The sequence below is a fragment of the Lepisma saccharinum genome, chromosome 6 (genome assembly GCF_977018435.1).
Source record: "Lepisma saccharinum chromosome 6, izLepSacc3.1, whole genome shotgun sequence".
In the NCBI taxonomy this organism is placed as follows: domain Eukaryota; kingdom Metazoa; phylum Arthropoda; class Insecta; order Zygentoma; family Lepismatidae; genus Lepisma; species Lepisma saccharinum.
In genome coordinates, this window is record NC_139234.1 from 15,885,993 (window position 1) to 15,905,124 (window position 19,132).

At 38.5% G+C, this 19,132-nt stretch overlaps 1 protein-coding gene across 1 annotated transcript in view; it reads right to left on the minus strand.

Annotated features, from left to right (window-relative positions):
- LOC145989249 (putative ammonium transporter 1) overlaps positions 1 to 19,132 on the minus strand; it is a 99,487-nt gene that overhangs the window by 55,007 nt on the left and 25,348 nt on the right. Inside the window, exons 3-5 of the mRNA XM_083124566.1 lie at positions 16,662 to 16,751; positions 15,107 to 15,334; positions 14,082 to 14,284 (exon numbers count right to left, since the gene is read on the minus strand). Of these exons, the coding sequence (XP_082980692.1) occupies positions 14,082 to 14,284; positions 15,107 to 15,334; positions 16,662 to 16,751 (521 nt within the window). The remainder of the gene's footprint in view (positions 1 to 14,081; positions 14,285 to 15,106; positions 15,335 to 16,661; positions 16,752 to 19,132) is intronic.

Here is a 19,132-nt window from a genome sequence, read left to right on the forward strand (position 1 = left end):
TTCGGGAGATTTCAGACTGTGGCAAAAATCGACAAGCAACACGGACCCCTTCAGTCTATAAGTAAGCATTCGCCGCGCATGCGCAAACGACAGAACGAGCCGACAATACAGAGTGTCCCATAAAAGGGTTTACACTATTTGAATGTTAATAACAGAGACGATAGCGGGCAGAATTTGATGTATGGACTTCTTGGGGATGTTGTGAAAGTGTGTACCACTGCTTCCATCCCTCTTTCGTCCGATACTGATTTCTTCCTGCCACACCGTCCCAGATCACACACAGTTCCTTCCCTATCAAACTTGTCGCGTAATTTCGTAATTGTTACACGTGACGGTGGCGCAGTATCAAATTCTGCCCGCCATCGTCTCTGCACTTCTTTCATGTTCTCACATTTCCAAAAACACTTTAAAATCCACTTCCGTTGCTCAACGGAAAGATTCCCAGCCATCTTGTCAATTACTTGTCACTACTGGCAACTGAACTGAAATTAAAGAAAACAAATGAATGGCAACAAGCACTAACCATGACAGATCCAGATACAACAAGTTCCATCAGGTTATCTGTAATACTTTAGTAGTGGTATTGATGATACTACTGGCGCGAGAAAGTATGAACCCCCCTCTGGCAGATTTGCCTATACTTAAAACTAGCTCAACATGCCCATATGAGCTTTTTGCTCAAGTGTGGAACTCTTGCCTAATCCAAGATTTTTGTAAAAATGCCCTCATGGATTCCATGAGAAAGTATGACCTCTCTCAGAAAGTATGACCCCCCTTAGATTGATTTGTCTACACTTACAGAAGGCACTTCTGTGAGATTGTTGTCCATAATCCTGTCAAAAATATGTCCCTCCTCATATTTTTTTTGACCACACTTAAAACTAAGCCATACGTATTAACACCCACCTACACCCACCCACACCCACCCACGCATATTCACTTCCGGTCCACTTCCGGTCCACTTCCGGTCCACTTCCGGTTCACTTCCGGTCCACTTCCGGTCTACTTCCGGTCCACTTCCGGTTTACTTCCGGTTTGCCTACTTCCGGTTTGCCTACTTCCGGTCCACTTGTGGCCAAGTTGTGCCCTATTTCTGTTTTTTTTTATCCAGCATAAAGTTTTGATCTGAATCCCAAGAAATTGTATATAAATACCAAAGCCAAAAATATTAAGTGTATACACACATACACACGTATATACATATACATACATACACATACACATACACACATACACACGTACACACACACACACAGCACAGTGTTGAACCCAACTGATATTTTTATCCAGCATAAAGTTTTGAATTGAATCCCAAGAAATTGTATATAATAAACAACAACAAAAATGCCGAATCAAAAATATTGTAATCAATGCAATAAAAATATATTTAGCTCTAATTGGGCCAGACACCAAAAGATTTGTAACCCGGACAAATACAGAACTCCCACAATAATTTGCCCCAAATGCAATAGAAAATACAGCATGGAATATTTCACGTATAAACATAAAGATACTTGCTCTGCACAGTCATCAACACAACCATCCACATCTGGTCTGAAAAGAAAGCACGAAACACCTCTTAATGCCAGAGCAGCAAAACAGCCACGCTATGAACCCATCCGTAGCAGTTTTAACGGCCAATTAAGGGATCACCGGTTTGTATCAGAGCCAAGATGTGGAATTAAGAATTTCTTGAACAGTAAAAATTCTGATCTCCAGGCAATTCTTAATGCACAAAATGGGTCTTATAAACTGTCCCTCAAATTGTATACACAATATAAGAAACCAAATGGCACAAAATTTACACAGCCCCACATAACAGAAACTGTACCGGTTTATTCAAATACAAATTCGGACAAAATAATATGCAGGTTGATAGATCAATTGAATATGAAACACTCTGAATTTGCAGCAAAAGAGTCTGGATGGAGCCTATGCGGTTCTCCACACAAGTTATATGTTAATATTTCTGAATTCAGCCCATTAAAAGGTTCTACATATCTGCCATTACCTGCCAATATCAAAAACAAACAAGCCGTGGTCAATATAAAAAATAATGACCAGAAATGCTTTTTGTGGTGTATATTAGCTGCTTTGTATCCAGTTTCAAAGGATCCTCAGCGAATAACTTATTACAAACAGCATGAACATGATTTTGACGATGCAATGGAGGGTTTAGAATATCCAATGTCTGTTCAGAATATTGATAAATTTGAAAAAAGGGCCAGGTACATCAATGGCAAACAATTATCTATTAATGTATTTATTTGTTCCACTGGCAATTGCCCGATAGCACCTCTCAGAATCAGTACACTTGATGATGAATCTGCTGTTCCGATTGATCTGCTCTTAATTGAAGGGGATGATACATACCATTATACTCTGATAAAAAATCTTGAAGCTTTAGTGAGAACACAACTAGACAAATCCAATACAATATTCAAGTTGTGCAGAAGATGTTTGACTGTATTTGATGGTAAAAAAATAATAAATGGGGTTCGTGAAAGGAATGCAGAAATTGCCAAAAACAAATTAATTGAGCATCTGAAATACTGTGGCAACCATAAACCTGTTCATATGGTGATGCCTAATCCAAGTGAAAATTGCAAATTCAAAAAGTTTGAAGCCTTGTTGGAACACCCAGCATATATTGTCTGTGATTTTGAATCGAACCTCAAACCTCTTGCATTCTGCAATCCAGATCCTGAAGAATCTTCAAGTACATCATACCAGCTACATGAACCTTCCAGCTTTTGTTATACAGTTATACGGGATGGTGTAGCTAGTGAGCCATACTTATACATGGGACCAGATGCCATCAAAATATTTGCACATAGAATAGAAAATGAGTGCCGTGACATAGCATCTAACATCTTATTAAAATCAAAGCCCATGTTGCCTTTAACAGAGGAACAGATTGAAGATTTCAACAATGCAAAAAAATGCCCGGTATGTGATTCTGAATTTTCAGATACAAATATCAAGGTACATCACCATTCTCATACAGATGGTAAATTCTTAATGGCCCTGTGTAATAGCTGTAATATTAAGATCAAGAGACCAAGATTTGTCCCCATATTTTGCCACGGAGCATCCAATTATGATTTCCATCATCTGATCAGATACGATGTGTTTGACAAGCAGAATTTAAATATTTTAGCTGAAAATGATGAGAAATATATATCTATTAGCAAGATAATTAAAGTTGATGGTGTTCCTATTCACATAAGATTTCTTGATTCTTACAGAATTTTATCGGCTAGCCTGGCTACACTGGCCACTCAATTATCTGATGATCAATTCAAAATCACACGTGCCTCGTTTCCAAATCAGGACCTGAAATTAATTAGGCGGAACGGTGTATATCCATATGACTATGTCACAGATTTTTCTAAATTTGATGAGTGTTCCCTGCCACCACAACAAGAGTTTTACAGCAAAATCAGAGCATCTGGAATCACTGATGATGATTATCACCATGCCCAATTGATGTGGAACAATTTAAAATGCAAGACATTTGGTGATTATCACATGGCATATTTAAAACTTGATGTTACTCTCTTAGCTGATATACTTCAGGCATTCAGAAAATCTTCGATGCAAAATTATAAACTGGACCCAGTATATTTTTACAGTGCCCCGGGCCTAGCATGGGCTGCAACGTTTTTGAATACCAAAATGCAATTGGATCTGATCCACGATCAAGATATGTATCTGTTTATGGAGAAAGGTATAAGAGGAGGGATGGTGCAATGTTCCCAGAGATATGCCAGAGCAAATAACAAATATATGATTGATTATGATCCAGCACGGCCATCAAATTATATAACGTATTTAGATGCAAACAGCCTCTATGGTCACGCTATGATGAAAAAACTGCCATATGCAGGGCTTGAGTGGGTTGAAGATGTCAATATTGAAGATCTTAAGGATTTTGATGACAGTCACTATGGCCTCATCTTAGAGGTTGATCTGACAATTCCAGATAATTTACACAAAAAATTTTCTGATCTTCCCCCAATTCCCGAGGTTCAGTGCTCACCTGGCTCTAAACAGAAGAAGCTCATGATGACTCTGGAGCCGAAACAGGGTTGTGTCTTATATTACAAAAACCTCCAGTTCCTGATGAAACATGGTGTTCAAGTGACCAAAGTTGGAAAAGTTTTGAGGTTCAGGCACTCAGAATGGTTGAAACCATATATTGATACAAACACAGAGCTTCGAACATCTGCAAAGAGCCAATTTGATAAGGGCTTGTTTAAATTGATGGTGAATTCTGTATATGGCAAAACTATTGAAAATGTCAGGAAACATACCGATGTTAAAATAATTACTGACCCTAGTCTGAGCAAAAAATTGGTTGCAAAGCCCAACTTCAATTACAGAAGAATTTATGATGAGCACATGGCACTTTTCAACATGAAAAAAAACAAAAATCAAGTTTGATAAACCTATTTATGTAGGGGCTGTAATATTGGAATTGGCCAAATTACATATGTTAATATTGTATTATGATGTGCTGAAACCTTTTTATGGTGATCGTGTAAAATTATTGTACATGGACACGGATAGTTTTATTCTTGATATTCAAACAGAAGATGTTTATCAAGATATGTCACAGCCTGAATTGTTTCAATACTTTGATACCAGTGAACATACAAAGATTCAACCCCACAACAAAAAGGTGCCTGGCAAGTTAAAAGATGAGACACTTGGTGATGTTATTGTGAAATTTGCTGGGTTAAGTGCCAAGATGTACACCTTTGAAACATGTAGTGGTGCTGTTGCCAAAAAAGCCAAGGGCATTGGCAGAGTAACTGTTGAAAAAGATCTCCAATTTGAAGATTATGAAAATTGCCTCAAATCCCAGAATTCAATCAAAACATCAGAAAATAGAATTCAGAGTGAGGATCACTTGCTGACTTCAAATATTGTAAGAAAAGTGGCCCTGGACCCACATGATGATAAGAGATGTATTTTATCATGTGGCATACATACTCTACCATGGGGGCATTGTGATTTGAAAAGTGGCAAACAATGCCCAATTACAGAGCATGATTTGAAATAAATAAACATGCCTATGAACTTATTTGGGTTCAAAAAACAGGCTATTATGGAGCTGCCAACCCCACAACCCTCTCCTGATATGCTGTCTAAACTAAGTGGCTTGTTAATTATTCATCTGAACAGCATACTTACAGATGTTGATGATGAAACAGGCAAAATATTGTACATATTTAACAATAATTTAAATCATTACCAATTACCTGTAGGTGGTCAATTGCAATTTATTACAACCCCTGAGGGTGATGTTAAAATTTCAGTAGGGAGAAATATTTACAGAATTAAGCACTCAAACATGATTTCTGGCACTGTATATACTGTTTCTGCTGGTGACTGCTTATATATTGAGGTCCCTGGATCATATGACAAGCTTATACCCTTTTTTATAGAATTAAGAATCAGATATTCAATAATAAATAACCATTAAAACAAAAATGCCTAATGATATATTTGGCCATACAAGACATGAAGATCACAGTGATGAGATTCTGATGCTTGATGTCAGAGTCAAGAAATTAAGAAGTGATTTACAAGCTTTACAGACCACACTCAATGCCAGTCTTCAATTAGAAATTACAAATTTACAATCACAATGCATGGACCCTCTTCTTAAAATTGATTCCGAACTCAAATTATTGCTTCAGAAATATACTGATTTGGCCACATTGGATAATTTTCAAAGTTTAGAAGAAGCTGTAGCAGCTCTTCAAGCCAAATTTAAAACCCAGGCCACCAACTCTGAGCAATTGAAACAGCAACTGGAAGAGCAGATAAATAATGTCCAGACACAGCTCCAAACAATTGTCAAAAGCATAAAATCACAAGAAGATTTTGATCTAGTGATTTCCACTCTAAAAGAACAGATTCAATCACTCCAGATACCTAATCTGGATCCTCTGCACAATGCCATAGCCGAGGTTAAAGATAAAATTGAGACACTTGAAAATTTTATGAACAATTTGCCATCTTCTGATGCTTTGAATGCAATAACTCGGAGTGTAGCAAATATTAAGCTGCAACTTGAAACATATGAAGATTTTGGAAAAATTCAAAGTTCCATAACCCATCTTGAAGGTACAATAGCAGCAGTGCAAAGTGATTTGGCAAATGTACTAGAATCCAGATTGCCTGGGATTGTAGATACCCTTGTCAGTGTCCAGCAACAGATCACAAAGCTTGAAAACCTCAACACTGAATCTGAGCTATCTCATTTTCATCACTTGATCGATGATATCCAAACAAAACTTGAAATTTTACAACAATCCACACCCTCTCAGGCAGATATAGCCCTGCTCCAAAATGCTATGCAAAATGTGGCTGATGCTTCTGAATTAAACAATGTAAAATTGGCACTTGAATCTTTGCAGAATACTGTTTCAAATCTTCCCACATCACAGGAACTTAAAAATATTAAGAGGGCAGTGAATCGCATATTGAAATCAGAAGATATCAAGAATATCCAGGCAGAGATCAAACAACTCACTCAGACAGTGGCTATTCTTCCAACTAATCAACATATTAATGAATTGCATGCCCTGTTTGAGGATATCAGAAGACAGGTCCATGATCTCACTGCTCAAAATTCAAAATTGGCAGTTATTGAAAATTTGCAACAAATTGTAGCTAATATCAAGCAACAGCTAGGGACCATGGAATCCAATCAAGCAAATGCTCTGTCTGTTTTTGCTACCCAGCTCCAAGAGATTGTGCAACAATACAAGAAACTCATTGTGGACATAAAGATCAAGCCTGGCCATGATGATGTTGTTAGGACCATCAATGAGCACCTTGAATCTGTAACAAGCAGATTGCTCACAGCAGAAAAAGAAATAACAGGCATAATTGAGAATCCAAAACATACAGTAATTCTTGAATTGTACAGCATCCCCAACAAAGAATATGTTTCTCCATTTACACCAGGTGGCAAAATATATATGCTGTCCCCTGCACAATTTTATTACCAGTTTTTTGTTGGGGGCACATTGAGACCAATCAAGATCAAATATTGGCTTCAACCACAGGCACACCACTACCCTACCTTATCAATAACAAATGCTGACAACAAACCAAAAATCACCAGTGTAGAGTTAGAGGATTTTACAGACCCCAATACATTAGAAACAGCCTATACTGAAGATGATGGCTCTCTGGAATTTAAAATACATATTGGAGACAAATTATATTTAGAAAATCCTGCAGTTTCATCTGCTGAACACCCTATAGTTGCAATATTCTTGTTTACATATTATGTCTAGACAAATTATTGTTGATGAATTACACAGACAAGCTAGACATAATTATAAGAGACTCCCAGTAGTCACAAAGGGCATAGATGATTTATGGCAGAACGACTTGATTGAGTTGGCAAGTGGGCAGTTGAAAAACTTAGACAAAATCAACAAGGGCTACAAGTATCTACTTACTGTAATAGACACATTTTCAAAATTTGCCTGGGCTGTACCACTCAAATCCAAGACTGGAAAATGTGTTACAGAAGCCATCAGGACAATCATCAATCGGAGTGGAAGATCCCCGCGCTATTTGCAAACAGATAATGGCAAAGAATTTTATAATTCAGTGTTCCAACAATTTATTAAAAGCCAGGCAATTAAACATTACTCGAGTTACAGTGATCTCAAGGCCTCAATTGTAGAGAGATTCAACAAAACCCTAAAAAATCTTATGTATAAACAATTTACCCTCCAAGGTAATTATAAATGGATTAATATTCTTCCAGAACTTCTACATAAATATAACAACTCTGTCCATTCCACAATCAACATGAAACCCTCTGAAGTAACTTCATCTGATGAGCAAAAATTGATCAGGACTGTTTATTATCCTAGATACCAGCCAACAACAAGAAAGGCCAAATACAGGGTGGGTGATCAAGTAAGAATCAGTAAATATAAGCACTTATTCAAAAGAGGCTTTACAAGAAACTGGAGCACTGAATTATTTACAGTGGTTCAAGTTAAACCCGGGACCCTTAACACATATATAATAAAAGATCACCGAGGAGAAATTCTCAAAGGCAGGTCTTATGAAGAAGAACTCAGCAAAACTAAGCAGCCTGACACATATCTCATAGAAAAAATCATCCGCAGAAAAGGCAACAAGTTATTTGTCAAATGGCTAGGTCATCCGGAAAACAGCTGGATCGATGCAGACAAAGTGATAATATGAGCACCTGGGATGTTATAAAAAGGCTGCCAGAACCTGAACAGCAGAATAAGAGAAATGGCAAATTGCTACCTGATAATATTAGGTGTCTTATTGTTGGGCCATCTGCTTGTGGTAAAACTACACTAATGGTTGATAATTTTTTATTGGCACCCAACTGGTTAGACTGGAAAAACAGGCACTTGTATATCTTCTCTAAGAGCTTGGAACAATTAAAATATCAGCAGTTGATGAAGCTATATGATGGATTGGATATAGCCACTTTTGAACCAGATGTTAAGCCACTCCATGAATGTCTCGATAATTCTGTTGTTGTGTTTGATGACATTATACTGGATAATCAAAACAAGGTTAGAAATTTCTTTACACAGGGCCGGCACAAAAACATTGATTGCTTCTACCTGGCACAGACTTTTTCTAAAATACCGAAGCAGCTGATCCGAGACAACAGCAATTTTATATGTGTGTTTCATCAAGACCATACCAACCTCAAACACATACATGATGAATATGTAGGTGGGGACTTGAGCTACAATGATTTTTCCAAATTTTGCAGCAGGTGCTGGAACCACGACAGTTATGGGTTTGTCACAATTGATATGACAAGAACACCCAATAGTGGCAAATACAGAAATAAAATCAACGATTTTCTAGACGTTGAGACGTATATAAACAACCATGAAACGACCAATCATCGATGATCTTAAGTTAAGAGATTATCTTGTAAAAAGATTTAAGGGATGGAAATCAGAAAACCGTGGAATTTATGAAAAACACAAACAAACAGAACAGCCTGTCATTGATGCTATTAATAATTTAGGTAAGAATATCAAAACTGTTACAGAGCAGAATCAAAATTTGATCACAGAGCTTGTACCTGTAGCTGCAAGGAACATATTAGATTATCCATTCACCCCACTTTCCAGTATTCATACACCTAGTCCTGTTGCTCCTCGAAGAATTGAAGCTAGTCAGGATCCTATTGAATTGGGTCTTCTTGCTCAAAAATATTTAACCACACCTAAAGACAACAAAGATGAGGTCTTTGGCTTATATGCTGACACAGAGCTTGATGGCAGCATCATACATAGAATTGGCAATTTCAGAGTAACATTTATGGGAGATGATATAATTGTTTATTCAGAATCTCGTCTCGGAGAAAAAGGTGCTTTTGTTAAGTACCCCGGAACACCTGGGTTGTGGGAACTGATGACTAGGAAAAGGCCTGGCAGCTATACAGATCAAGATTATGAACATTACAAAGAAATATTAATAAAATCAGATGCTCTGTACCAGAACAATGATCCCACACAAAAAAGAGTCAAGTCTAGCAGTGGAGCAAAATACAATAATTTAATCAAGCCCATATGGTCACAGATCAAGACAGGTAGTGGGATCAAACAATACAACACCCTGCCTAAAGAATTTGTGTGGGTTGATGATGTCAGGAAACTTGTAGATAGGTTATTGGTGATAGCTGGGGAGGAAAATGCTGGGAACCACAATTTTTACAATGAAAAGGTTGGAATTATGGACATGATAAGCACCAAATTGTCTAATTTTATAGTGAATGACACTAAGGGGATTGGATATCTCATAAAAATTATTAATACTCTACCACCTAAATTTTGGAATATTTCTGAGGGTCGGGGCCTGGTTAATGACATCATAAACAAGCTGCCATTTGAACTACATATTCCAGGCTATCAGTATTGTGGTCCAGGCACAAAATTGGACCATAGATTAAACAGAGGTGATCCTGGTGTTAATCCCCTGGATGCTGCTTGTAGAGACCATGACATAGCATACAACACACATTCTGATCTTGACAAGAGACATGTTGCAGACAAGAAATTAGAAGAGGCTGCATTTGGTAGATTTGTAAGCAAAGATGCTTCTTTGAGTGAAAAAATAGCAGCATTGGGGACCACCATAGCTATGAGCACCAAGCAAAAACTGGGGTGGGGGCTGTGAATATGTATAAAATAAACCTACAATGAAGGCCAAGGGTGTTATGTATCAAATACCTTATGCAGGTCTTAAATCTCTTAAAACTATTGATAGTCTTTTAACCAAAAAGCAGCGCAAGAAAAAAAGCTCTTGTATTGCAAAGGGGCATGGTATGAAATTGTTGCTTAGTACCCCCCAATTAAAAAAATTACAACAATCTAGAAAAAAATCACATGTAGGAGGATTCATATTTACTATCCCGGCCATCTTAGCAGCACTTGGGGCTGTTGGGAGCTTGGCTGGGGGATCAGCTGCCATAGCAAAAACGGTAATAGATGCCAAGAAAAATAAGGCAGAATTAGATGAGCAGAGGCGCCATAACCTGGCCATGGAGAAAAAAGGCAAAGGTGTTAAGAGAGCCATGAATAAGTTTAAAAAAACAAGAGCCGCTTACAAACCAAGATATTGAAGCTTTAATCAAGCCACTGGGCATCAAACATTTTAGAGGAGTGTACATGTCTGATTCTTTACCAGAACAACCACTCAACAAAGAGTGTGGCATTGTTAATTTGGATAAGTACAAAAATCAGGGCACTCACTGGATCTGTTATCTTAAATATTTAAACAATGAGGCATTTGTGTTTGATTCATTTGGAGGTATTCCACCTGAAAATTTAGTAAAATATCTAAAATCAGCTAATCTTTATTACAATAATGCCCGTGTTCAAAACTTCAAAGATGTTAATTGCGGACATTTGTGTTTATCTGTTCTCAGATATATGTCTCAAATAAATAAACCATCAATTGAAAATTTTCAAAAGGCCTTGTGGTATTTGAAACATCATGGGGGTATTCCATCTCACCAGCCAAAATTCAATATTGAAACTCAAATTGCATGATGATATAGTGTATCCCAAAACAATAGCTCTCAGAGCATTTTACGGCATGTACCTGATCCCAAATATTACGCACCACAACAACACAATTGCAGTAGGGGATGAAAAAATTGTCATCACTCCAGGGCAGTATAATCTGTCCACTCTAAATGCTCAATTACCCAGAGGTATAGTGTTAAGTCAAAATTCTGTCACTCACAGAGTAGAGATCGTATCTGCCACAGAAACAGTGGATCTGGGTACTATAGGAGAGCTGTTAGGCTTTGAGAACAACACAAAACTTGAACCGGCCATCAAACACACTGCTATGAATATACCTAAATTCTTAGCCATAGAGACTCTGAATATTCACTGTAATGTGGCTGAGGGTATGATCACCAAATCAAATGGCATGGGCACTCACAAACAAACAGGCATCATTGCAACATTCAAACCTAATTCCGAATTCATGGAGCCAATCATCTACAATCCATCCCCAACATTATATTTTCCTGTGTGCCATAATAGAATAGATTACATTGAATTGATGGTCACTAATGAAAAAGAAGAATTAGTTGATTTTGCTGGAGCCACAACAACTGCTATCATAGAAATTAATATTTAAATAAAAATACATACAATGGAAAATATTGAGAGTTATGAGCTACAATCATTCCCTCCAAACAGGAGGACATTTGCAAATTTAAATCAACCCAACACAGAAATTGAGGTTGATCTTGATGTAGGGGATGGCTTTATACACCCCCACAGAGCAGATTTATATATCAAATTTGATGTTGTAAAGCTCGATGGAACAGATTATCCGGCAAATTCGAATATAAGATTGGTAGACAATTTTGTGCCGCATCTGTTCTCTGAAATTGAGATCAGAAAGCATGGTGTTGTTATAAACAGAGTAGATTATCCCGGCATTACCTCCACAGCTTTGGCTACATTAAAATTATCCAAAACAGAGGCTTCTTACTACAGAATCGGTGGATTTGAAGCTGGTGAGAAAATATTATCTAAAAACCATACTGTGCTGTTCCCGATGCGCCTATTGCCAGGATTCTTCTCAGATTACAAAGAAATTATGTGGAAGGGTGGTTTAAGAATTACATTTAGAAGAGCTGCAAATGATAATAATGCTTTGATGAGGTACAGTGCGATAAACCCCACAGGAGAAGCTCTGCCTAATACCCTACCTGATGAAGGCAAGTGCATTATTCAGACTATGGAGTTAAGAATCCCGGTTGTTGAATATGAAGCCAGCTATGCTCTTAAATACAAAGCTGATATCCTAAAAAATCCACAGGTTCCTCTGCAATTTTATACATATCAATGCGTACAGAAGCCCGCATCTGGTACATATTATGAGTTTGATGCTACAAATTCATTCTCCAGTATTCAATACGACATGCCTGATTTTGTGGTAGTATTGTTTCAGACTGGAAGACACAATAATCAGGAAAAAAATTCAAGTAAATTTGATAGCTGCAACATCAAAAACATATATCTTAAAAATGGCAGAAATGAGGTATTTCCTAGAGAAAATTACAATTTAGACATTTCCAAGGATGATTTCCTCAAATTATATGAGGCTTTTTCGGCTTTCAAAAGGGTCACTACAGGCAATACTGACATGTATTACACACCAGATGAATTCAAAACACAGAGACCCATGTTTGTAATCAACACTTCAAAAAGGAAACAGGTTGTGGTGAATGACAGAACAAACATTAAAATTATCTGTGAATTCCACGAGGCATTACCCGATGATACCATATGTAGTGTCATTCTCATAGGTGAAAAATCATATGTTTATGATGTAAGAAATGAGAGAGTCACGGAGCAATTCTAGAAGAATTACATTGTTTTAATATTAGATATATAAGTTGAGCCTGGTGGCCAATTGAACTCAAACCGGAAGTAGGCAAACCGGAAGTAGACCGGAAGTGGACCGGAAGTGGACCGGAAGTAGACCGGAAGTAAATATGTGTGGGTGGGTGTGGGTGGGTGTGGGTGGGTGTAGGTGGGTGTGGCTAAGTTTTAAGTATGGCCAAGAGGGGCATATTTTTAACAAATTTATGGACAACAATCTCACAGAAGTGCCTTTTGTAAGTATAGACAAATCAATCTGAGGGAGCTCTTCCTTTCTCATGGAATCCATGAGGGCTTTTTTACAAAAATCTTGGATTAGGCAAGGGTTCCACACTTGAGCAAAAAGCTCATATGGGCATGTTGAGCCTGTTTTAAGTGTAGCAAAGCTGCTGGAGAGGAGCTCTTCCTTTCTCGCGCTGGTTATATGGCCTTTACCACTACTTACTTTCTCTGTAATTAACATTCAAATAGTGTAAACTCCTTTGTGGGACACTCTGTATGCACGTATTGATTGACACGTGCAGCTTTGTCCTGTTGCTTGTCGCTTGGGACTAGGCCGTTTTCTCAATACGGTCATCTTGCATGGGAGACGACTGCTTGCTTATTGACTGAAGAGGCCAGTATTGCTTGTCATTTCGGTTTGAAACTATGGTTTCAATCTGCAAGCTCCCTAAGGGGAGGAGGTAGCAGCGTTGCCAGCGACTTAAGCACGAAATTACATACACCCAAATTATTTACCTTGGTAAAATGTTTCATGTTTCTTGAAGGAACCTTAAAGGAAGTGGGGGTAAAGCGGAGAAGTTAATTCCCAGTAATTCAAAATTGACTTGTGTTTAGTAAATATAAATTCGCCGTGTTCTCTGGTGGAGTAGTTAGGGAAATGCATTACGGATGAAAGTGCCCCAAGTTCGTATCTTTGACAAGACATGGATTGTTATATTTGCATTTGAAGTTTTATGCCTTTTCTACAATGAAATATGAGTTCAAAATTAGTTGGCCGCTATCTTTTACTATGTTCACTAGCCAAATTTTTAAATTGTTCTAATTGTTTTGTTGTTTAAAAACCTGTCACTACTACTCCATGACAAAATAAAGGAAGCTTTTAACCTGTGCATAGTGATCTCTTACCGGTGTCGAATGCCCTTGGATGTCCTGCAGCCCATCCTTTGTAAACCTTCCGATGCGAGGGCCTAGGAAAGAGGCCCCCACGAGGGAGCAGGTCCCACTCAACACATGGACGACCCCGCTTCCGGCGAAGTCCTGGTATCCCAACTGCTTCAGCCACCCCTCGTCAGTCCACACCCAGTGGGATACCACAGGATACAAGAATGCTATAATGTAGAGAAAAGAAAACTCCACTGCAGTCTGTTTCTTTAAAGTTGGCAGTTCAAGGTCATTCCTCAAAGCTGCACCCCTGAGCTAATAGTACACTTACAGTGTTGCCAGTTGGGTAGCATTTATTCCCTAGCTTCTGTGCAATTGCAGTTCTCACTACAGTACAAGAATATAATTTTTCTGAATTTATTGACAATATTATTAATACTCGCAGTTTTATTTGTTTACATATTAAAAAAAAAACTTTTCAAAGCTAATTTATCTTCTCTACATATTTATTGCACAATAAAATAACACATAAAAGTATCCCTTACTTGGATTATTTTTTCAAAATTGCATTTTTGTTCTTATGGAAGTTTCAAATTTAAAATTACTAAGAAAAAGGCTTGATAGATATGGATTGAAAATTTAATTACGACAGATGAAATTGTTTAAGATACGCATCTTTAGGTGTTAGAAATTGACTCTATATTCATCAATTACAAACAATTAAAAACATCTCTTAATAATTATCAGCTCGATGTCGTTGGGACCTCTTCGTTAATTCCACATGTGACGTGTCTGTTAAAGCGACATTTTACTTGTAAACATTTTCACTCTTTCTGAACAATGTACAATTGAGTGAAAGAATAGTTGTCTAACAACAACAACTTGCGTGTTACCTTCTACGATAAGTTTTCTTCTTATCTGCAAAAACGCGTTCTATTTACATCACAAAGGCAAAAACAAGTACTCCCGAGTGACCCACCTTCACGTATCTATCTTGGCACACGCCAAAGACATCAAGATCTCTAGAGGGATTTCTAACTTCAACTCACCCGTGAGGACGAAGCTGTAGACGATGTAAGCGACGAAGTTGCACCTCTCGGCCATGGCTCCTGACAAGATGGTGGCCGCTGTGGCTGCGAACACGTACTGGAAGAACCAGTGAGAGAAGGTGTCGCTGGTGATGCGTTGACCGCCGAACTCAGAGTAACCGAGGAACCAGTTACCCTCGCTGTATGCAAAGGAGTAGCCTAAGAGCCAGTAGGCAAGGCAACCAATAACTGTGAAGGCAAATATAAGAAATATAATAAATGCACTAGTGTGGTATTTGAAAGTTTTCCAGTGTTTTGTGTGTGTGTGTGTGTGTGCACGAAAGGTTACAGTGGTTTCTAGTAAAGTTTCAAGTTTGTATGTATTTGCTTCGTACAAATTTGTTAGAAATTAAGGTAAAACTGTCAAAGCCGGGAATCGGCTGTAACTCGTTTATTCTGTAATTGTTGACATTCGTACTTATTTATTCTGCATTGCGAAAGATTGTTTAACAAGGGATTTCGCATTTTTTTTTTAACGAAATTAGTATCTATTGTCGACATATCGAGTAATTATTGTTCGTTCTTTTCTCGCTTCCTGAACACGCAAAATGGTGGGCAAATCTTGACTAGCGTTGTGTTTCAAACGGCAAAGCAGTGTTTCAACCTTCTTAACAGAAAAATTCCCGCATAACCCCGAAAACCATTCACGCATAGCCCCAAGAACCATTCCCACATACCCCCAAAAAACATTCAAGCATAGCCCCCAAAACCATTCTGGATCGTATAACCATCCACAAATAGCCCCAAAAACCATTCACGAAAGCCCCACGCACCATCACGGTAAGGTTAGGTTAGGTTGGGCAATATAGTGAAAAAAACTATATGTTTGGAAATATTTACCGGGGATTACGTCATCAGATGCTCGCAATATCCGGTTCAAGTACATGGATGGAAATTCAAGCAACAGCTTTCGTGTATCGGACGGACATTATTATAGAAAAATACATGAATTAGCGGCCAAATACATTGAAAAATGCGAGAAAACACTTCTACGACCTTCCGAAATTACACAGCAACTCAATTCCGTAAGTACTTTCTCCTGTAAATTTGAAGAAATCCGATTCCCGGCTTTTACAGTTTTACCGAAATTAAGAAACCTTGCATCAGTCAATCCCTATCTCATTTAAAATTTTCGAACCCCTTCCCTCCACCTCTGAACTGGTCCCACACATTTTCGTGAATTGAAGTTCTTATTTTGTGTAATTTATTCTTCGTTTCGAAATTACTACTCTTTAATGAAGTTACGGGTACAGTCACCGGCAATAATAATTGGACACATAGATCCTGAAATACTCGCCGCTCCCCTGCAAGGCATTGTGTGTTGCCTAACTTCACGGCGGTGGTAGAAGTTGCCATTATAAATTTGCTATTAAAATCCAATTACCGCCACTTTCGGTCTCGATATATCAAAGATTTTTCTCGTTCTCGTCTCGACAAGTCTCGATAAATTCGAAACGAGACCGAGTTTTATCTCGCCTCGGTACCGTTCTTACATATAAGTCATTTGCATACTCACAGATGTCGAGGAAGTTCTTCATCATGATGTTGGTCACGTTCTTACTCCTGACAGATCCAGCTTCCAGACACGCGAAGCCCAGCTGCATCACTGCAACAGAGAAAACCGTCAACAATGGACGCAATAGAGGCTAGAGCAGGTGGATGCTGAAGGCACTGATTTGCGTCTAAGTGTAAACATCCGTGAGGTTACTAGACTATCCGGGGAAAACCTAAATGCAGACGAACGCACTTAAGTTTTTGTCGTGCATTTCCGATAGGCAACGAACCAGGGTTGGCATATTTAAAACAAAAGTATTTTAAACAACTTGTTTTAAACGTTTAAAACGCACGGCTTTGTTTTTTTACAATTGTTTATACGTTTGAAACAAAGTGTTGTAATGATGCGATCATTACTGGATCCTTTTTATGTTATAAATTGTGTATGGCTATGTATTCCTGTACTTTTGGGTTCTTGGCCGTTGGGGAGCGGTAAGTTTCCAGTAACGGTTTAGGTCATTAGCGGGGCCTATAAATAGGAAGGGCAGAGGAGCAGTCGGCCTCAGATGTTTGGCGGAGTACAGCAATGTAAGAGGTATCTTTTTCTCTGAGGGGAGCGGCTGGGCGAGCTTTCTTTCCTTATTATGTGAACCGACGGCGGGGATGTTAACTTTCTTTCTTTTAATACACACACTTGCTCTTTTCACATTATTCCAATAGTTTATTTCATGTGGGAAACCGGGTACACAACACACATACCTTCAGCCACCTTTTTTGGTACTGAGGGTTATATATTTTTTTTTTTACTCGTGGAGCCAGTGGCTACGCGAGTCTACACACTCTCTTCGGGAAGGGGGGACAGGGCACACCGGAATGTAATTTTGTGAATAACGGCCAAGAATTAACTTCTGTAAATATATTATGAATAAACCTATATATATATCTAAAAGGAAATGGGCGTTAAGTTGTAATTTGAAGAGGTACGTGTCTATTGCCTAAACTAGCATCCACAGAACTTCAGGTACTGCAAGTTTTGAACCTCGGGACAAGGATTCAAAAATGTATGGTAGTGTATATTGTGTATGTTGCTGAGAATCAGCTTAAAAGCACAAAATATACCGTTACATACTGGGGGCTCATAGTCGGGATATTTTTTGTAAGAAGTACTGAAGGCATATGTTATTGCGAAGTGGAAAGAAAGTAACAGAAGACAAAATGGCAATTCAAATAGACAGGGAGCTCATTGGCAAGTTGCTAGGCAATGCGAACTTGGAAGGAAGGCCTGAGGAAGATATTGTGGGGGAACTTGAGAGACTTTCTCTAAATGTTACACAAGGAACTTCGATAAGGACCGGCGAGGAAAAAATGAGCAAAATCTTGGAAAAAAGCAACATTAACATTCCGATCTTTAAGGGAAACGTCGGCGATATAAGTCCACACGATTATTTGTATGAATTACGCAATTATCAGGAAATCATGGAAATTGGGGATACTTTTCTCTTAGATAGAATCTTGCCGCTTTCGTTGAAGGAAATCGCTGCAGATTGGTTCAGATTTTTGAGACCTTTCGGCACTTTTAGGGAATTCGAGAAGGCTTTTCTTGAGGAATTCTTTAGTGTCGATTATGATTCGGAAATAGCAAGGATAATTCAGAACAATTACCAGTCACCAGACCAGTCTCTTCTTGCATTTATTCGACACACCAGGAAGCTTTTTGCAATGAGGGAGAAACGGGGGACAGAAGACGAGGTCATCCAGCATGTTTTGAAATTTTCCCATCCTAAATTCAGAACACACTTGTACAACAGAACATTCGCAACGATCAAAGATTTGGAAACCCATTCTATGGATATTCAAAAGAGATTGTATTCAGAAGCTCTGTACTATTGTCCTGAGCTAAGAGATAGCAGTTTACCACTAGCGTCAACTTCAGGGAGTGTCGCAAGGCAATTAGTAGCTGCGGGGGCAACAAACCCTTTCGGCCGCATGGGAACAGAAGTATCAATGAGTGCCATAAACCCGGGTCTTTTCAACCGCTTGAGCCTTTCCGGGAATATTGGAACCCCGTCGAGAGCAGAAGAACCGGCGAGGAGAAGAGGGTATGATGGTCAGCAGAAGGGCGCCACCTGTGCCGTCTCTAAAGATACCGTTAGACCAGAACAGATAACTCCGGTTCTTGCACACGTAGAAGGAAAGCAAAACAGGGGGAGGAATAGGGAAATACGTAACTGCAGAAATTTCACTTCTGGCGACAAAAAACCGTTAGTCACCTGTAAGGTTCAGGGAAAGGACTTCACGCTATATTTGGATTCTGGTGCGTCTGTGAGCACCGTGTCTGTTGAGATCGCAAGAGAACTGGAAAAACAAGGAAATAAGATTAACAATAAACGTATTAATATTTCTTTGGCAGTAGGCTCTGTACAATCATGTGGGGAAATGTATCTTACTGTACATTTGAATGGGATGAAATTTAAGCATAAATTCGTCGTTCTG